Below are 22,683 nucleotides of genomic sequence, written 5' to 3'. Positions count from 1 at the left end.
GGTTCCATCTAATTCTCTATCTCTTGTAAATCTCAACCCATACAGCGTCCAATGTGACCCTAAATCAACTGATAAAATAAAATATTATATATCCCAAATGCATGGGAAGGTTCATCTAGATATAATATCTATGAATGTGTGTATAATGTTATAATGTATGTAATTTTATCTGTGTACATATGTATAGTATGCATAATAGATAATAGAGAGTCAAATTAAATATAGTAGATTATGGATGTGGTTTACTTTTGTTTATTTTTTCATTGTTTTCTTTTGTTGAGGGTTGAGGTGTAGGCTACGAGATTCTTTATGCGAATAGAAACACAACTCCACCACCCAAGATTCACGTATCTTTATGTGTAATTGGCTAGTAGACCAATTTTTTTCCAAAAGATACTCACCAATTCAAAATGAATATTCCCCTAAATTTCTATAAAATAAAATCATTTGACTTGAAATAATGCCAAAATTCTCTCCAAATTAGATAATATCCTTAGAAATTTGAATAGTTTGACAAAATTATCATGAAACATTATAGTTGGCATTTTAAGAATTCACAAAGATTCATGACGGTAAGCATGAATCTTTAAAATTTCCACTGGCGCGTAACAAATGATACGCATACAAATAAGCATAAAAGCAAGTTTAGTTCAAAATAAAATCATTTGACTTGAAATAATGCCAAAATTCTCTCCAAATTAGATAATATCCTTAGAAATTTGAATAGTTTGACAAAATTATCATGAAACATTATAGTTGGCATTTTAAGAATTCACAAAGATTCGTGACAGTAAGCATGAATCTTTAAAATTTCCACTGGCGCGTAACAAACGATATGCATACAAATAAGCATAAAAGCAAGTTTAGTTCTGAGATACACGTAATTTATTGTACCACCAGTATCCTAGAATGTATCAAATAGATGAAACAAATTAGTTCTTCAAGAGAAGAAGTCTCATATCACCAGTAAAATTCAATCAAGTGAAAAAACATACCTCTGGTTAGAATCTGAATTCAACAGTACAGCATTGACAGCCAATATTAGATCTGAATTTGTGTTATCTGCACCATCATTCAGGACTCCAACAGATGGGTTTGTAAGGTAGCGCTTTGGATTAAAAGAATCTGAGTAAGTGAAGGTAGGATTACAAATTTGGTACGTTTCAATTATGTCCTTCGTTAGCCTGACAACCAGCTATAAAAAGCAAACACCCCAAAAGCATTAGTTCGGTTGAAATAAATCCGCAGATCCATGTCATTACTTTGTCACTTGAATTAAAAATATAAATAAGTAAGATGTATCTGTGAAAGTACATGAAATGAAATGACGTGAAATTATATTAATGTCCACTAGTGACCAAAATATGTCAATGAGACTCAAAAGCACAGCTAGTCATGAGAAACAAAAAAGGAAGTAGTAAAAAAGAATTAAAATAAAAAATAAAATCCATAATGATTTGACTTGGGGTTGTTCAACGCCATTAGTTAACTACTAGACAGAACTCTGTTCTTACGTGGGCCTCCATTGCAACTTAATACAAGGATCAGATATAATACCAAGACACTCTGTTATGTAAACTCTAAAAAATAAAATAGAAATTTACTTGCAATTTAACTTCAGAGTTTATCTCTGAAGCTCTCAATTCTAACAAGAGTATGAACTTAATTAACAGAATACAGTCATAGGCAGGACATGCTTTTGCAAATAAATAATCTTAAAATGCAAAGGGCAGCTCCTCTGCTTTAGGCATAGTTATGTGTAAACGGTACATACAACTACTAATTGATAAACTTGTATTTATTAGTCTGTGGCATACACACCACAGTGTGTCTAGGAAGACTCGTTGAAAAACAGTAAGCACATTACTCAAAAGGAAAAATCACAGAGTTAACCAACAGTACATCTCAAAAAGTAAATGAATTCAATAAGATAAGATTATTTTATTAATGTCCAACAAATTACCACAAAAGTAGGTCAATGGAACTAAAGAATACGTCCAATGTGAATACAATATGGGAGTGCGACAGAAGCTCCTATATAAAGAGAAAAATAAAGATATAAGAAAACTGAAATTGCAGTCTAGGTAAATATCTGACAAGGCTAAGCACTGAGTCTAGCTGATACCAACAATACAGTGTATGGAACAGTATCATAGGTACGGTGATACAAAGTGAGAGTGTCCAAAGTAATTGTACAACTCGATACTAATCAAGAAGGAGAGATATATCTGAAGATGAGGCCAACGAGGTCAACGTCTCCTGGATCGAGGACCAATGGTGAAGGGAGTGACACAGGTCGCACTAGCTCAATGAATTTAAAGGTCTAACATGTAACATATTAAGTTTTGGAAGGTATGGCTAAAGGTTTGGCATAAATTGTTGAATACCATGGCTGGAAATTTTGGATATACTGTGCTTATATATGGTGTATTGAGAATTAAGGCTGCTGGAGGAGAACTGTTACACATTTAGAATGGGATGAAGATACAAGATGTCTAAGCTTGGTTTTTCGCGTGTCAATGTCCCGGAAAAAGTCGTCCATGAAGATACCCAAGCAGTTATGAAGCTGAAGCTCCATATGGGGGGAGCATGCAATACTGATTCCAGACACTATGGTGCCAGACGAGTGGCGCATTGTTCCTTGAGTACATGAAAGGATGACAACTCTCAAGCCCCCATGTTGCAGAAGTTCCACAAGTAGTTATCCGGTGTAAACATGTGGAGAAAAGATAAGATACGATGATTTTCTTAACGTCCAACAAGTGACCACAAAGGTAGGTCAATGAGACTGAAGAGTACAGTTATTATAAATACAATGTGGGAGTGCATTCACATCTCCTAGAAAATGCCGAAAATAATACAAAGAAAGAAACCTACATAAGTATATCATCAGAACATGTTTATAAGACTAGGACAAAGATGCTGTGATACAGAACACTACGTGAGTTTGTCCAAGATTGGAAAGGTGAACAACCGAACCCAAGAACCTGCCAAGAAAGAGATAGTGAGAGAAAGAGATCGAATGATGAGGCCGATGATGTCAGAGTCTCCTGAGTCTGATGCCCAAGGATGTGGGGGGTGAACAAGGCACCAGTTCGTTGTCAAAGTTGTCTAGAACCATCAAAGATCCCAGTTGTATGATCCTGGGGGAGTATATGAGCAAGGGATACTCCTAGTATCTGAGGTTGAAAAAAGGGAACTCCAAATGGATCTTTGGTTGATCCTCTGAACCTGTGAGGCAGTGTGACGGGCAAGAGGAACTCTACTTTGGATCTGTCTAGAGCTGATCCCTCCAATGCTCTGAGAAGATGTGACCTGATGTAAGGATCAATTCCTCCAAGTTGGTTTTGACGAGATCAAGTGGACTCCTAGAGATGGAAGCTTAGGAGAAACCTGGGGTCTCACCATCTCGCTATCTAGTGCACTTTGGAAATATGCTTGTCGTTTGTTGCTCTAATCTGTCAGATCAACAAGGAAGTATGAGGTATTTGGTATGATCATACCAGGGCAAGGCATGGCATGCAAGAGCTGAGATCTATGTCTGAAAATCTCCCTGTTGAATAGGGCTAAGCATCTTTGGTCCTGGTACTAGAAGAAAGTAGAGAGGGAGACCCCTATGTCCCTATAGAAGCAGTGATAGCATCCCTCTAATCTCATAGTGTAAAGGGAACCAAAAAATGAGGTGCATCACCGTCTCTGACTTTTGAAGGTGGCAGACCTAACAAGTCCTATCAAGTCGTGGTATATGGTGATCTATCTCCATCTAAAGTTGATGGGAGATGAAGTTGATGGGAGCCGACTCAAAGTTGTCTCAAAGGGATCCTGAGCGAGTGCATTCAAAGTCTGCACCTATAAGGGGGGTAGATGATGAAGCCATCACATGGCTCCAAAACATGCTTCAGGTAAAAAGACATCTTTGAGTCTAAGCTCATCAAAAGTGAGATCCAAGTGACCTGAATGTACAATATGTATATATCCTCTCTGATAGCCTAGTTCAATACCCATCTAAGGGATCTCAAACGAGAATCCAAACAAGGGAAGGCACTAATGAGCGATAGTAATCATCTGAAGAAGCCAAGACGCATCTGAGAACGAACCTTGCACCTAACCTAAAGAAGGATATGAAGCAAGAGCCTCCTAGAAGCAAAGTGCAAGGTAGGGATACCTTTCTCACCTAGCCGTGGAGTTCCTGAGAGATTGAACTCTATGAAGGAAAGAAACCACGTGAAATATGACCTCAAGAAAGAAAGGGTGGATGCCAAACTCTACCTAAGCAATGGGATATGGAACCGTCTACTTACATCAAATGATGCACCTAAGAAGCAAGGTTTGTACTCTCTCTAATCTAGTCCAATTTGTCTCCAAAAAGCTCAATCCCTAGATCTCAGATCCATAAATAATTGTGGGTTTGATAATCCCCCCAATGAGATAGAGTTTGGTCGAGATGTCCTAAAACTGCCCCTGGAAACATTGTTTTTTAGTGAGGGTGAGGGACCGATACCCTTTACTAAGTCAAGGCTAGAGGGGTTGTCGCAAACCAAAATGAGGCCATGTGAACTATACTCCTAGATAAGAGTAAATTGTGTTGATCTCAATCTCTTTCCCTTGGTAGTATAAATGTAGGTCTATAAGAGAGCTCTTTCATGCATTGAAGATCAAAAGCTTGGTTTTACCCATTTTGAGCATCAGTTGTCAAGGGTCACAAAAGTTAGCCAATGCATCAATCTATCTCTAAAATCCCTTGAGGGTAGAGGCCAGCAATACCAAGTCATCAGCGAACGGGAGCAAGGAGATTGACACATGATGGATAAGACAACCATCGCCCTCCCAAATATGCTCATGAAGGAAGGACTCTAGCTCATCAATATAGATCTGAATGAGGGACAACGAGAGAGGGCACCCCTGTTTTACCCCAATGGTAGTTTGGATGAAGCTAAAAAGGTCATGTGCCATCCTGAGGCATCCCAAAATTTACTCACAATCTCATGATGATTGCTAGTAGGGTCTCAAATATGCTAATGTCACAGTCTCTAAAATAATGCCTCCCTCAAGATTGTGTCAAACACTTTTCAAAAGTCTACAAAACAATTGTAAACCTTCAAAGAGCAATGAAAAGCCTCCTCAATAATGGCTTGAAGTTTAATGATGTGATCAATTGTCTCATAGTTGGGGCAAAAACATGCTTGTTCTCTAGCCCTAAGATGACGACTCTCTAACTCTTTAGAAAGCCATTGGTGTAGGAATGTGGAATAAAGCTTGGAGAATGTATGACCTGTTGACCACTGGAGTGGCACCTAATGATTATATGAAGACTCCATGCCCAAGGATGATCTAGAGAACAATTGTACCATCAGATATCATCAGTCAACAGAGTTTTTTAACTCTACTTCTATCTTCTCATCATCTTTCTTGTATCCAGATTCCACACCCTGCGGGGAATTGTAACAAGTGATACTAGTAATGATGAGTTTTTGAGTCTGTAACATGCCTAGGATGTTGGGACTCTATCAGCAAACGAGTACACCTTGGAGTGTTTTTTTTTTTTTTTTTTTGTTAATTATCCCTTCTTTTTCAAAGGCAGATAATTTTCTGAGTTTTTTCACTCATGTTTTACCCCAAAGCTGGGGTGACGGTTTGAAGGTCGAGCCCTTAACACATCTTAGTGTCTAGAGTCGATGTATATTACCATACTAGATCACACAAAAAATTTCGTGGAATTTGGTTAGGTCTAGGTAGTCATTTTTTAATTTTTTAGATTTCCCGCAAGTCAAAAATTGCAAATAAAATTGTATTTAAATTGTAATAAGTGTAGTCTAGAGAAGTTGTATGGGGTATGAGTAATGAAATTTACACCTCTCACCTTCAACTTTCTACTATGACACACTTTGATGGGTTAAAATGTGTTTTGAACCCTCAAAACCCACTTTTCATAAGTTTAGTGGGAAATCTCGCAATTAATTAAGCCAACAATTAAATAAATGGAGAAAAATAAATATCCACACATGTTAAATGTTGTGGAAATGAGGTGGACAATTATGGGGGAGTTAAAGTGAAGTCCCGAGGTGATGTGGACCCCTAAAATCAAGGAAAAGACATGTGCTCAAATAAAACCGAATTCCTGGTATTAGAAGAGAAAGTTTCTTATTTGAAAATTCGAATTTGTGAAGTTAATGCACATTTGGGAGGATTTGGAAGAATATTTGGTGGATATTTTTGTGGGAAATTGTCCCCACATGGGTTAGCACGCATATACACTTGTCATTCCATCATGAAATTCGAATTTGGCACATAAGAGAAGAAGAAAATGATGTCCACTTGTCAGAATTCGATTTTTACACTTGACATTGGAGCTTCATTCAACAAGTTTGAATTTCTCTTTGGAATTGTCACCTCATGCCACTTGTTTAATCACTTCTACATTGGGATTGGCTCCAATGCCATTTGTCATTGTCATTCTTGATTGGGATTTGCTCCCAACTCTCTATATACTAAAGCCATGGGCTCTCATATGATGTCATGTAATACGAGCTATTGTGCTTGAGGAGACTCTACGGGATTGTATTCACTACTTGCAATATAATACAACAGTCTTTGGGGTAAAGCGTGATGGTGTTCTTCTCCTTGCATATGTGGTAAATTCTTGACTTGTTGTTATGCTTCTATTTATTTCCTCGTGTCATTATTTCTTTCATGCTTGTTTCAAGTTATGTTAGTATGCAGCTATCTCATATTAGCATAAGAATTAATTATTTGCTTTAGGAAAATAAATCTTCTAGTGGATAATAGATGTATCTCTAGGAATTCTTTCCACTGCACTTATTTAATTTCATGTTGATTTAATGATTTGTGGTGAAGTTTTGTAGATGAATCATTATTTGGTCAAGCTTTTCAGGTGTGGGGAAATTCTCGGAGGAATCAACCCATTCTTGAAAATATTCAAGAAGTACCCACATGTTTTGAATTCCAAAGTCTCATCTATATCTTATTTGTGTCTTGCAGAGATTCTTTCAAGTTTCTTAAAGCTTTTATTTCTTGCATCAAAATATCAAACTTGGAAAATTTTATTTTTTACGTATTGTACTTCATTTATCAATATCTAGCTATTTCAAAGAGCTATGTCATGGCTAGTCAAAGAGGAGAGCTTGTTCATACTCTTTGGCCTAGCCTCTGTTAGATTATTTTTGTAACATACTTTGTTGTCATCTTGGTCTAACATTTGAGTTATTTTTGTATCCTTTTGAGCAAGATAGTCTCCATGCTTTGATTTGTAGACTTATTCATCTTGAAAGCATTTATAATATCTTGTGCTAACAATTTAGTGTTTCACTTTTCAGGGTTATTTTGGCTTTCCACTTGAAATCATTTTATTTCATTTTAAGCAAAATACAATTTCATTTCTTAAAGAGCAAATACTTGGAAGGCACTGTTTGTTTATGTATTTGATGCTTATCTTATGATGGTTATTGCTCATATCAATTTTTTGCTTATAAATCTTAAAGACATAATCTATTTAACTCTAACAATTCTCCTAGAAACTCACGTCCTTTTCAAATTAACTTTTCATTAGGGACCACCCCCCTTAGCTAACCTAGGAGATAGCTCAAACGGAGAGAGTTGAGATTAGTGTGACAGCGCCTTCTCTGAATTCCCTGCCCCCAACCACACCTTGTAGGGTTGAAGGCTTTTCTCACTGACTTGTAGTTAGGTGTAGGCCGCAGGGTCAACATGACCCACCATGATAGTCCAATAAATGTTTGGGATAGAATTGCTCCCTAATTTGTGGATAAGATGAATAATGCATTTGGACCAGAAGGAAGCTTGAACATACCACATGATTAAATAAATCAGCAATATGAGAACCAAGGGACTGGATGTCATGCTTAAGGAATTCAGCCTAAATCCCTTCATCATCAGCTACTCTATTGGTACCCATAGCTCTAACTGCTCTCCTAATGTTCCACTCAAAGAAAAGGTATGGGGAGAAGATGCAGATGGGTGGTCGTTGAAGAATATCTTAAAGGGAATTAGAGTGGGAGAACATGGTCTTGGAATCAAGGTCAAGTGAAATGGTATGGGATCAAGGAAAAAGGCACGCCAAATGGATTTTTGGGAGTGGTTGAGAGCATCACATAGTTCCCATCACTTTCAAGAGAGAAATGTGTGCCTTTTACAACAAAGGAGGTTACATTATGTTTTGCGAAGGTGAGGAGAGGGTGATGGGTCGTGTGGGAGAGCAAGACAAAGATATTTGTGGAGGCCTTGCATTCATCATCAAACTAGTGGTTCATGGGGTAAGAGTCGGGGGTAGGTTTGTGGGGGTAGGAGTTGAGTGCTGCTTCCACGCATTAGTGTTTACCAAACACTAATAGTAACATTAACATTATAAGAGCTCATATTTTGCTCCTCCCACACCCCCCCCACACAAAAAAAACAGTTCCAAAAAGTTGTTATCACTAGAAGGCAGAGCCACTACTTACTACTGGCCCTCATCATGCAACTTCTCTCCTCTAAATTCAGAGCCCTCCATCGGTGCTCCATCAGATTGCCATCAATAATGCTGAAGGTAGAATTCTATTGAATTCTCCCAGAGAGTCATCCATACTAAGTGATGGCAATCTTCAATTCCCTATGTCTACATGCCTGTTTTTCAAGCTGCCAATAAGTCCCTTGACCATCTGAAATATTCAATTTCTGATGATGATCTCATTTTTGGATTGACTCTCCTCATGTAATGGCCCTTGTCTGCTTTTCGACTAGTTTCTTAGCTATATGAAGCTTCACTTTTTTATTTTCAATCTTGTATTTTAACTTATTTATTGTTGCTAACTTAAGATCTAGCAGCTGTTACAACACTTCCACTTTGCATTACATTGGCAGTACTCTTTCAGTCCCATTAACCTACTTCTGTGATCATTCATTGGACATAAATAAAATTATCTCGTCTTATATTATAAATGGCAAGTTCCAACCTAGACTTGAATGCTCATTTTGACCTAAATATACATGTCCATGAGATCAAAAACAAACATATGAAGGGCACACATCACAACTCTGGTAAAGTCGCATTTACTTGCAACTCCTTACAGTTATACTGAATGCCCTATCACCTCTTCTGGGTCGAACTGTCTGCAAATCCCGGCCTACTTATTTCATCCTTGTCATCTCACTCATGCTGGGCACTTGTTCAAGAGCCCCATGTCCATGCTCCAAAACTTTAATAGCAATCAGCATAATTTTCATCCATCGATGCGTCTCCTTCCTTAGCAATTTCTCACCATCTCCAGACTGTGCTAAGTGTTTTAGAAAATAGAGTGATAGAAAAGTGAGGAAACAAAGGCATTGGCAATAACCCATCGTGGCAATGGCTGGTACCTATAGGGAGTATACGCACCCTATTAATCACAGAGATGGGCTATGGGTTGAATTTGAACGCTCCCCTTTTGTGGCAGTTTTGAGTTGCAACATTCTCAGTACAGAACATCATGGTGATGTCCAATCTGTGAAGAAACATCTGTGTTCCTCTTAAAAAACCAATTTCCCTTGTATTGTTCTAAAATATTAAAGTATCACTTTTTAAAATTTTAAAAGAAAATTTTAAAATCCCATCACCTTGAATGCACCTTGAAAATAAATAAATATCCACAAATCATCTTTGCAACATCGGTAAGCAATCAAGGTAAGTACATTTAGGATGGCCACTGTTGATATCATCAGAAGGTAACTGAATATCATGACAGCAGAGATATGCCAACTATGGGTAGACAAATCCAACCAATGCATCCTGAAAAACATACAAAGTTGAATACTTAACCAAGCAAAATATCAAGGAGGTAATTGGTATGACAGCAGAGGTATCCTAACGATACACAGATGAGTCTTGTCATTCCAATCAATGCATCCTAAAAAGCATGTATAGCTTATGAGTTGAATACTAAACCAAGCAAAATATGAACAATGAATGGCACTTTTTTGGGCATTTAATTAAATGAAAAATACAAATTTCAAGCTTGCTGTTATAATCCTAGTCACATCTTTGGCATAGTCCATACTATCCTGTGCTGTATACTAAACAATTACCCCTTTACATGCACCCCTCTGAAAATATCCACTTAGGCAAATGGATTAAGTTTCTTTTACATGTATTTTCCAATTATATTTAATTGGAAGAAAACTTCAAATATTTTAGGTTAAATAAGTCTAACTAGATCCATGTCAGCAATTCGTGCAAACTGATAAATACGTTAAGCATTAAACATCCCTCTTGTCAAACTTCACTGATGTATCAGTGATGCCACGTCATCAGCAATGCATGTGCCCACAAGAAAATTGGTTCAATACAAATCTGATCGTGGCATGCAGAGAATCACTATAATTATTCGTGTTGATTTTCTAAGTGCAATATGTATTATGGACTAGCACAATATTTCTGAAATACTAATAATTACTTTTGATATTTGATCTTTTAAATTATTCCAATATATCATTCAGCAATTATACTTCAGAAACAAGAACAATAGAACAGTAGAGATCACAATGCACAAAGAGAAGACAAGATTTACCCTGGGAAAACCTACCAAAGGGAAAAACCCAGCAACCTTTTCAATAAAGAAATTTTTCTGTTCAACAAGAGACACATCTAGGCTTATGGCCAAAACTAATCAACCCCTCCACGTCAAGCCTTCCAATCTGATCCAGAATCTCTGCCTAATCTGAGCCAGAATTTCGGCCCTCATGTAGCTGCCTGCAACTGCCCAGAATTTCAAACCCTACAACTGCCCAGAATTTCGGTCCCCGCAACTGCCTAGAATTTCAGCCCCTTGCAACAGAACTGCCCAGAAAATCTGTGAACTAGAAGAGAGAGAGAATCTATCCACACGTGCGAGCTTGAGAGAGAGAGAGAGAGAGAGAGCCAATTCATCCTTCTTGATCTTCGCTAGGATGCCCAGAACTTGTCTTCTTGAGAGAGTGTGAATTGGTGGTGGAAGAATGAGGTCAAGCTGCCTTTATATAGTGATCTGCCTTGGCCGAAGGGGTGTGCCTTTTGCCTAGGCCACCTTAACTTGGAAGGAGGCCGACTTGACAAACTTGGAGCCAAAATTTTCAATTTCAAAATTCAAATTTTCTTCTTTAAAAAGTCGTAATGGGACTTTGACTCAAAATATATTTTCTTTTGACTCTAGCATTTAAATATGCTTTACAATAATCAATATAAATACATCAAGTGGCCAAATATACATTATGAAGACCGACCATAGTTACAAAATTCAACATTCGCTCTTAACTAGGGAGGAATTCATAATGACTGTCATAGATGTTCTCCAGTTGACAAACTTCTCTAAAGAAAAAGGTCATATCAAATAATCATTAGCATCAGCATCTACTATCAGCGTCCACTAGTAGCCATATCCGAGTCGGTACCAAACCCATGGCATTGTCATCAGCATATCAAGACTCACTCCTCCAAAGTGATCGGTCCTCGAATCCCAAGGCCTCTTCCTAGGCCACAATGATGAGACCTCAACTAACAACTCACTCATCCTTCCTGATGAGCACTTTGGGCCAAGATCTCACTCAACCCTCCCTGGTTGGTGATCAGGTCTAGATGTTGAAGGAGCTCAATACACCTTACCTGATGTGTGATCAGGTTCAGATGTTGAAGACCTCACTACACCCTTCCTTGGTGTGTGATCGGGTCCAGGACCTCACTACACCCTTCCTGGTGTGTGATCGGGTCCAAATACTGACAGACCTCACTACACCCTTTCCTAGTGTGTGATCAGGTCCAAACTTTACTCAACCCTTCATGGTGAGTAATTGAGTCTCCTCCAAGAGGCACTCACTCAACCCTACCTGGTGAACACTTTGGGCCTCTCAGACCAGAATGTCCATCCATGCTCGTATCAAATTAGCACTCCCACTCAACGAGAGTGGTAATCTCAACAAGCCCCAGCGTGTCTCATAAGTACACATACTTCTCTTTGGGCAACAGCTTCGCCAAAATATCAATTATTTGCTCAACAATGGAGATGTACTCGAGCCTTATCGCTCTCCTCTATACCATGTCACGGATGTAGTGGTACTTGATCTCAATATGCTTTGACTATCATGGAACAAGAGATTCTCTAAAAGCTTCACACAGCTTTGATTATAGCAGTATATCATTGTCGATTCCAACTCTTGGCCGAACAATGCTACAAACAATTTTCAAAGCCACACTGCTTCTGTACACGCTTCATTCGCTGCAATATATTCTACTTTTGCAATGCTGAATGCGATAGATCTATGCTTCCTACTCATCCAAGATATCATAGCGGAGCCCAAACTGAAGCATACACCTGAATTGTTCTTCCTATCACCAGCACTTCCTACCCAGTCAACATTTGTATATCCCTAAAGGTGTACATCCTTGTTTGCAACATATCTTAAACCATAGTTCACAGTACCATATAAATATCTCAGAATGTGCTTTGTTGCAATCGAATGCTCATGTCTCAATTCCACATGAAACTGGGTCAACGTGTTAACAGCAAAGAAAATGTCTAGCCTAGTGTTAATGAAAAACATCAACGAACCAATCAATCGTCGATACATTGATGGATCTACCACACTAGATTCGGAGCCTCTTAACTTCTTCAAGTTAGTCACCATGGGGGTAGTCATGCCAAACTTTTGAAGGATCTCAATTACATACTTTCCTTGACCGAGCAAGACTTCGCCAAATTTTTGCCATACTTTTAGTCCCAAGTAGTAATGCATGAACCCAAGATCCTTCATATCAACTTCAGAAGCAACTGCTTCTTACATTAAATAATAAGAGGCTCAACACCTAGCAAAAATAAATCATCAACATAAAGTAAAAGAATCATAGGTGCATTCTTCACAATCTTAAAATTAAGGTTTGGATTGAAATCGCTCTTGGTAAATCCCAATCTTGTCAAATAATTGTCAATACAAGCATACCAAGCTCTTGGAGCTTGCTTGAGTCCATATAAGGCATTCTTTAACCTACAAACATTAGGTTCCTTTCCATGCACTTCAAAGCCTTGACGTTGCTCTACGTACACCTCTTTCTCAATCACACCACTAAGGAAAGCAGTGTTCACATCCATCTGATGTAAATTCCATCCCAACGAAACAACAAGAGAAATAATGGATCTAACGGAGGTGTACCCAGCAACTGGAGCAAAGGTCTCATCATAATCTTCTCCCTCTTTCTGGGAGAACCCTCTATCCACGAATCACACCTTGTACTTGTCAATACTTCTATCTGCAGCATGCTTGATCTTGTATATCCACTTGGAAGTCACCATTGACTTCCTTCCAGCCTTGGCACAATCTCCTAGACATCATTCTTCATGATTGATTAATATTCTTCATTCATAGCTTCCTTCCACACATGTTGGCTAGTTGCTTCTTCATAAGTGGAAGGCTTTGCATCAATCAGGTTAGTCATGAGAGTTGCATAGCTAGAAAATCATTTAGGCTTCTTAACTTCTATGGATGTGCCATCAAGAGCTGCATGTCCTTCTGCTTCTTCCAATCTAGATCTAAGCCATGTCGGTCTCTTTCTGATCTGTGGGACAACAATCAGTTCCATTGGTTTACAAGGCCCTTCTGGCTCTTCGAGACTTTCTGTAGAACTTGAATACTCTTCCTATGAAACCTCTTGTTTTACTTTATCATAAGAATCCATGGAGACTTCCTTAGATTTCCAATATGCAAATTTGTCATCGAAAGTGACATCCCGGCTAACCTCAACCCTTCGTTGCTCTATGATGTAGACTCTATAGGCCTTTGATGATTCACTATAACCAACAAATATGCCTTTCCTTCCTGAAGGTTCAAGCTTGTTCCTTTTGTCCTTCGGAACATGAATGTAGACCAAGCAACCAAAGATTCTCATATGTCCAATCTCTGGCTTTCATCTAGAGAACGCGTCTTCAGGCGCTGTCTTTTAAAATTCGATGAGGACTTCTATTTTGAATGTATACAATTGCCAATGATGCTTCTCCCCATAAGAACATCGGCAAATCCTGATCATACATCATGGCCTTAACAATTTCTTCAATGGATCGGTTCTTTCGTTCTGCTACACCATTTTGTTGTGGATTATAAGGGACAATCAGCGCCCTCTTGATCCCAGCTTTCTTAAAGAAAGCAACAAATTCTTTTGAGGTGTATTCTCCTCCATTGTTAGATCTCTAAATCTTGATATTCTTACCTATCAAGTTCTCCACTTCAGCCTTGAATTCTTGAAACCTTGTGAAGACTTCATCCTTGGTCTTAATAAGATAGATCCATGTCTTGCGAGAGAAATCATCACTAAATGTCACATAGTACAATGAACCTCCAAGCAATCTTACAGGCATTGGTCCACATACATAAGAGTGAATAAAATTTAAAACTTATTTAGATCTATTGTCGCCACTTGGAAATGGTTTCTTGATGTTCTTTAAAAGTGCACAACCTTTACAAACACCTTCATGATCTATCTGCAATTCAGGGACACGTGAAACTATTTGATTCAATTTAGGTAATGCTCTATAGTGAAGGTGACCATATCTTCTATGTCATAGCTCATTTGGATTGATTTCATCATGTACAAGGGCTCGAGCTGGTTGACTCAAGAGCCTATACAATATTCCTTTGCAAATCCCAATAACCCTAGCTTTATCTATACTAGAGCCCTTGGACCATACAAGTACTTTGCCATCCATAAAAGCTACTCTATCTCCTTTATCTTCTAAACATGAAATAGAGACTAGATTCTTTTTCAAACCTAGTACATATAGAACATTGTTGAGATGCACATTGTTACCAGATTCCAGCGCTATGGATGCCTTTCCAACTCCTTCGACTACATAGCTATGGTTGTCTCCAAGCTCTACACTTTGGGACAACCTCTTTTCCATTATGCTAGAAAGATTGCCACGATCTTCGGTCATGTGCCTTGATGCACCACTATCTACGAGCCACATGTCATCATCATTTGCAATAGAACCTGTTAGAGCAAAAAAATAAAAGAAGTCTTTGTCACCTTTGGGCTTCTTTGGGTGTTCATCTTCAACATCAGTTGCGGAAGCAAGTTGTTTTCCCTTTCTCTTCTTGTTGTTAGACATTTCAAGACAATCTCTCTTAAAGTGTCCAAATTTCTGACAACCATAACATTGAATCTTTGACATGTCCTTCTTCCTTTGGGGAGGAGGACAACTTTTTCCTAACTTCTTGTGTTGATAACCAAATTTCTTCTTTCCTTTGTTCCTGAACTCAGTTGTAAGTGCTTGAGAAGCTTCTTCCTTCTTATCTCTCGACATAAGCCTTGAATCTTCTTGAGCACAAGAGGTCCATAGTTATTCAAATGAAGGAGCTTCCTTCCAACTGCTTATACCCACTGCAAATGCATCCCCTGATCTAGGTAGACCATTAAGTGTTGTGGTCACAAGTTCGTTCCTACAGATAGTTTTTCCAATTGCTTGAATTTGGTCTTTTATTTGTGAAATCCTTATGAAGTATGAAGCTACGGTTTCATCATTAGTCATCGTCACATCACGAAGTTCATTCTTTAGACTCACGGCTTGACCAACATTCTTGATAGTGAATAGATTGGTTAGGGCATCATACATCTTCTTGGGAGTATCAAGCTTTGCAATATAGGGAATGAGACGATCCCTGATGGAGTCCACAATAAGACTCATGGCAGTAATTGTTGACACCTAATCCTTCGAGATTGGGGAAATCTTGAGTAAATACGTCAATACAAAAAAGATAATACGAATACGAAGAGATCTTGGAATGTAAATCTCAAGAATCTCTCCTCTATGTGTATATATTAATGATATTCTTAATAGAGAAAATAATTCGTAGACTTACCAAATACCTAGCTTGACATATCGGTGTCTACGTTGACTACTCTCCAGCATATTTATATAACAGAGCTGCCAATGTTTATATAATAGAGCAATTGATGTTGGTTGAAAGCTTGAAACCAAATACCAACGTCATATATATATATATATATATATATATATATATATATATATATATATACTCTTGAGATCAAGAGCCAGCATTGTTTTCTTGAGTTATTTTAATGAAAATTGTAGACAAGTTGTATGATGGGTCTTTATTGTTTCTAGAGACGTATTAGATTTTTGCTACAAGTATTTTGACTATTTAGGGTCCAGCTAAGAATTTCATTTAATAATGCATTCTCTCATCTCAATATTTGGAGTAGTTCTCACTGGCAAAGAGAACTATCATGAATGGTCCAGAAAGATAAAGCATACCCTCATTTTCAATGAACTATGGAAAGGTGTTTGTGAAGGAGAAGATGGCAATCCTCCTAAAAAACCCAATTTAGACGAAGAGCTCGCCATATGGGAGAACAACAACAAGATCTTTGCCTTGAGTGTTGCATCAATAAATGAAGAGGTGATTCGTCACATTGCACCATTTACCAATGTCTTTGGTGCTTTAAAGAAGCTGAAAGACTTATATGACTCACGCTCAAAGCTTGAAGTAGTCCAATTGATGATCAAACTCTTCAATCTTGAATTGAAAGATGATGATCCTCTGCCCTAGCTTCTTAATTCAGAGCTATTATGCATGATGTAGAAGCCACGGAAGTTAAAATGGATGTTCCTCTCATAGCTTTCATCAAGGCACTATATCCCACATATTCCCACTATCTTGAATCATTACAAGCTAGTGGCAAACTTAAAGAGATTACTTTTGACTCTCTTGTGGAGAAGTTTGCAGAAAGAGAGAAAGCTTTTGGAAAGAGGAAGATAGTTGCTCAGTATTCAGAAGAAGTTGTGTGTCTTGCACAGAAAGAGAAGAATCAGACACAAGATTCTTCTAGAGGAAGAGGTGGCAAAAGTGGGTGTGGACAGAAGAATTACAGAGGCAGGGGGCAAACGTTGCCAAGGAGGAAAACTTGATCTTCATTGTATACGCTACAATAGAAATGGACATGATGCATCCACATGCAAGCTCTCTTGGGACAGAATCAAGCAAGAAAGAAATGAAGAGAAAGGTAAATCACCAGATCCAAGGAAAGGTAAAGCACTTGAATCCGCTCATTATATTGTGGCACATTGCAATATTGGAGTAACTAAAGACTTGTTTAAATTTCACTTGCTTTGTGGAAAGATGCAAGGTTGCTTGATACAAGGGCAACTTGCTACATGACCTTTCAAAAGGACTTCTTTGAAGATTTCAATGACAATGTAGATGGAGCAGTCTACTTTGCAGACAAGTCAAAACTCAAGCCATCTGGACTTGGCACCATTAGGCTCAAACTACCTAGTCTCCCTGAATTTCTTCTACATGATGTTCTCTACCTCCTAGAATTGCAGAGAAACTTGTTGTCCTTGGTTCACATCCGCCAGTAAGGACACTCCATTCACATGTTTGATGGCAAAGTTGAGGTGAGAAAAGCATCAGACAACTCACTTGTCATGACGGGAATAGAAGAAAAAAGACTCTTGAAGTTGCAAGGAACATATGCTCGTGCACAAAACTATGCATACAGTTCTCAGTATGATGAAGGTACATTACCATCCAATCTCTTATGGCATGCTATATTTGGACATCTGAACTGACAGTATTCGTTTATTAAAGAGAAATGGTGTTACTGGTTTGCCAACCATTCCTAGGAAACTGAAGCAATGTGATGCTTGTATCTTAGGAAAACATAGCAAACAACCATTTCATGATTCTCTTTCTAGAGCATGTAGAAAGCTTGAACTGATTCATTCTAACTTGTGTGGCCCTATGCCTGTTCCTTCTGTAAATGGAAATAAATACATGATGACTTTTATTGATGACTACACCAGAATGTGTTGGGTATATTTGTTGAAGAATAAATCTAAAGATTTTGAAACTTTCAAAAACTTTCATGCATGGATTGAAAACAATACACAATCTCATATTGGCTCTATTCGTACTGATAATAGAAAAGAATATATTTCAAATGAATTTGAAAGCTATCTTTGCTAGCATGTGATTCAACATCAAACAATTGTTCCTGATAATCCTCAACATAATGGTGTAGCTGAAAGGATGAACAAGACCATCTTAAATATGGTCCGTTCAATGATGTTTTTCAAAAATGTTATGCTGATGTTCTAAGTTGATGCAGTTTTATGTGCAATTTCTATTAAAAACAGGCATCCATCTCGTGCCCTCAGAAACAAGACTCCTTATGAAAAGTGGTATGGCCAAATTCCTTCGATGAGAAATCTCAGAGTTTTTGGTTTCCCTACTATGCCTTAATTCATAAGGAACAGAGAAACAAACTTGGTGCAAGGAGTCAAAAGTGTATCTTCTTAGGGTACTCAGATACCTCCAAAGTATATCATCTCTACGATGAAGTAAATAAAAAGTTTATACTGTCTAGAGATGTAATTTTTCTTGAATCTTCCAAGACTGATGATATTGTTGAGTCGCAGCTTGATCACTTGGACAAATTCAGGCATGCAAAATCTTTTCAAGAATTTGATAATGAGATTCCACATCTTAAAGGGGGATCCCTATCCTGGATCAATCTCTATGGAATCTCCTTTTGAAGCACTCTCTCCCCCTCGCGAAGCTACAACCACTTTGATCAAGAAGACACTTTAAGAGATGTGATTGAGAGAATTGGGAGGCTAAATCTTGATTCAACCCCATCTCAATCAACAGAATAGCCTAGTCCATCTCAAAAAGATCCTCCAAAATGGCTCACTAAGACAATTGAAAGTGTTCACCCTGATGAGGTTGGAAAGACAGGAACAAGAAGTTCTACTAGACAAAATGGAGGTGACATAGATGATTTTGATTCAGCTGTTGATATGGATGTTTCTTATGATTGGGAATTAAATTTGTGTACTAATTTCTAACCAACTTTCTTTAAAGAAGCTACTTCTCATGATGAATGGAAAGAAGCAATCCAGAAAAAGAGTATGATGCTCTTATAAAGAATGGAAGCAGAAATTGGCGGACCCTCCATTTGGAATCATGGTTGCAAGTGGGTCTTCAAGAACAAGTCTTAATAAGATGGCTCACTTGACAAGCATAAAGCAAGGCTCGTGGCAAAGGATTTGCACAAAAAGGAGTCGATTGTGAGGAGACTTTTGCCCCCACGAAAAAATGGGCTACCATCTAGACTCTCTTTGCCTTGGCATCTCAGAATGGATGGAAAGTCCATCAAATGGATGTAAAAATTGCTTTCTTGAACGGAGATTTGAAAGAAAATGCTTTTATGTCTCAACCAGAAGGATTTGTTGTGAAGGGACAAGAGCATAAAGTATGCTTGCTTATCAAATCCTTGTATGGCCTCAAACAAGCATCGTGAACCTAGTATAAGAAATTCACTGAGCATCTTCTGAAACTAAATTTCAAAAACTATGATCTTGATGACGCAACTTTATTTGTCAAGAAAGTTGGCAAACTGTTGGCTATCTTGTGGTGTATGTAAATGGTCTATTGATGAAGGGGACTATAGAAATTAATGTGTAGATTCGACACTACTCATGAAATTTATTGAATCACACAACTCGAAACTACTCTACTGATCTATGAAAGTTAATTCACAATCATAGACATGCAAAAGGAAACATCACACATGCACATAGATTTATCTAGGGGAAAGCAACTGCTTAAAACCCCTTCCTATCTATATTGCATTAATCAAAGAATAAAGATGAACACATATGCTTACTCAAGCCTGAGCACAACCTGCAAGTGTATATTCTATCCCTCTACCTGACTCACTGACTCTGGCCAACACTTAACCAATGTTCAAGCCCTCCAAGCTCTTATTTCATTACGTTGTTCCTTGACGAAATTAGCCCCTATTATTAGGAAATTCCTTCAACTGGATTGTGCAATTCCTCTAGGTCCTTCCTCTGACTACATGCACCACCTGTACACATGGGAATAGTCTACAACTGATAGTACACTACCTTGGAATCTCCATCTCAACTGGGTAACTCGAATTCTCTGCATGCATCAATTATTTTGGGATGATTGATCAATTAACTAGTTGATCACTGAGTGTGGTTGAAGTTCCACTTCCACAACTTGACCTCCACTAGTTCTTTTGACAATTAGAACTAGTTTAATTGACCATAACTCAATTTACCTTAAAAAAATTGCTACAAATTAGCAATCAATCATACTAAATTAAACTCAAGCTTCCCCAACTTGAATTAATTGAGTTAACTGAGTGACAAGTGCCATGTCACCTCAGTTAACTACCTCCAAGATTTCTACTGAAATAGAAATTCGAATTTTCTCTAGTTTGACCAAGGCAAAGTCAAACTAAGATTTTCTTGTTGCATTTTCAACACTCCCTCTCAGCAAGAAAGGGATTATCAACTACCCCAACCCTGCACCTGTGGAACTAGAACTTCCTCTTGACAAGGCCTTTGTCAAAATATTAGCATCTTGTCCTATGTGGAATGTACTACAACAACATTATCCGCCTTTGCACACAATCCCGTAAATGGTGATACCAGATATCTATATGCTTGGATCAATCGTGAAACACGGGATTTTCAAAGAGCTTGGTGCAACTCTGATTATCACAGTAGATCACAGTTGGATCCATCAGCTGACCACACAATCCAACAAGTATCTTTCTCATCCAAATTGCCTCACATGTTGCTTCACTTGCAGCCATGTATTATGCTTCTGTCGAGCTGAGTGCCATAAATCTTTGCTTCCTACTGTACCAAGAAATCGTTGCGGACCCAACACTGGAATTCCACCTGTTGTACTCTTTCAGTCTGATGGGCTCCCCGCCCAATTTGCATCTGTGAAGCCACACAACTTCACTCCCTTTGTCCGTCTGTACCAAAGTCCAAACTGGGTAGTGCGTCTGAGGTATCATAGAACATGCTTATATGCCCTCCAAAATAGTTTGGTTCACCTAACCATAGCTTGGCTCAGCTGGTTGACTGCATAGGACATATCTAGTTGTGTGTTCACAAGATACATGAGTGAACCCACCAACTATCGGTAAACAGTAGCATCCACTTCCTCATCTAAAGTTGCAACCTCTTTCCTCCAACTAGTTGCTAAAGGTGTCTCCATGGGTTTGCATCTGTCCAGGTGGAACCTTTGAAGTATCTTGTTGGCATACTTTCCATGAGAGAAACAGTTCCCCGTCACCTTGCCATACTTCCAATCCAAGATCTGATCAGCTGCTCATCACCAGTAAAAATCAAGTCATCAACATATAAGACTAATCAACAATTTACCTTCTACCAAAATATGATAGGTTTGCATCAACTTCACTTTTGGTGAAGCCGATACCGGTGGGATAACTATCGATCCTGGTGTACCAAGCACGGGGTGCTTGCCTAAGACGGTACAACGCTTGCTTGAGTCTGCACACATGAGACTCTCAATCAAAAGTCTTGAAGCCTTCTAGTTGCTCAATGTACACTTCCTCCTCAGTAACTCCATTGAGGAATGTTGTTTTCACATCCATCTGGTTGATCTTCCACCCCATCTGTGCAGCCAGAGCAACGATTGATCCGATGGTTAGAACCTTGCTACAAAAGCAAAGGTCTCCTCGTAGTTAATCCCCTCAACTTGAGAGTACCCCTTGGCCACAAATCTAGCCTTGTACTTTTCGATGCTTTCGTCTGTTGCATGCTTCACCTTGAAGATCCATCTCGAACCCACAACTAATTTTTCTGTTGGTCTTGGGACCACTTCGCAAACACTATTGTTTACGACGGATTTGTACTCCACCGTTGCATCAACCCATACAAGCTACTCTACTGCTTCCTCGAAAGAGGATGGCTCGGTCTCTACTAGCTCAGTCAATAGAACCATGTAGCTAGTGCACCGATCTGGTGACCTTCTCTGCCTGCGCTGATTTGAAGGAGCACCCACATTCTCCCTTGCATCCTTGTTATGAATATAATTCATAACAAATAAATAAATGTAAATACTAAATAATCAAGTAATGATTATGTTAAGAAGTCATTAGTTAAGTGAAAAAGCATGTCTAAAAGACATGCCCAGTCACGAAAAGGCACCTGCTTAGGTATATATGCGGGTCCTCATGTAACATTCAACATCACTTGTACATTTTTATATATAATAAATTATTATTACAAAATGCCTCGTGTAATTTTACATTTCAGCCAACAAGCTATAATTTTTGTTGCTACAGTGTTATTAGATCCATGTCGCACAATATAACCATGCGAGTCTTTGAACGTTGTTCGTCGCACAATATAACCATGCGAGTCTTTGAACGTTGTTCGTCGCACAATATAACCATGCGAGTCTTTGAACGTTGTTCGTCGCACAATATAACCATGTGAGTCTTTGAACATTGTTCGTCACACAATATGCCATTACGTTTACGTCTTAAATAAATGGAGCAATTTAGTAAAATTCATTTTAGTGTTTAAAAAATTCATGTGCAGAAGCTACAGCATATTTTAAGAAAAGTTATGCAGAAATCGATAATAAGGAAGATGATTGCAACAATGAAGAAACGAAACAAGGTGAAGTAGGAGGAGAAGATTTTGATCAAAATGATGATAATGTTGAAAATGAAGATGTTTCAAAAAAATACTCAAAATGATCCAAATGGAAATGATAGATATGACATTCCAAGCTTAAGAGAAATTGTTAAGGAACATGTTGCAGACACTTCGATGGAGGTCGATATGCCAA

At 38.3% G+C, this 22,683-nt stretch overlaps 1 protein-coding gene across 9 annotated transcripts in view; it reads right to left on the bottom strand.

Moving 5' to 3' along the window:
- The window catches only part of YAK1 (YAK1-like protein 1), a 130,333-nt gene that overhangs the window by 84,770 nt on the left and 22,880 nt on the right, over positions 1-22,683 (bottom strand). For all 9 annotated transcript variants that reach the window (XM_089460422.1, XM_089460423.1, XM_089460421.1 and 6 more), the window contains one exon: positions 996-1,195. In XM_089460422.1, coding sequence (XP_089316548.1) covers positions 996-1,195 — 200 coding nt within the window. The remainder of the gene's footprint in view (positions 1-995; positions 1,196-22,683) is intronic.

Source organism: Pinus tabuliformis, chromosome 7 (genome assembly GCF_031772625.1).
Source record: "Pinus tabuliformis cultivar Carrire ecotype Pingquan chromosome 7, CPIR1, whole genome shotgun sequence".
NCBI lineage: Eukaryota > Viridiplantae > Streptophyta > Pinopsida > Pinales > Pinaceae > Pinus > Pinus tabuliformis.
Note: the sequence above shows the minus strand (reverse complement) of the source record. Positions and strands in the feature narration are given on the sequence as shown.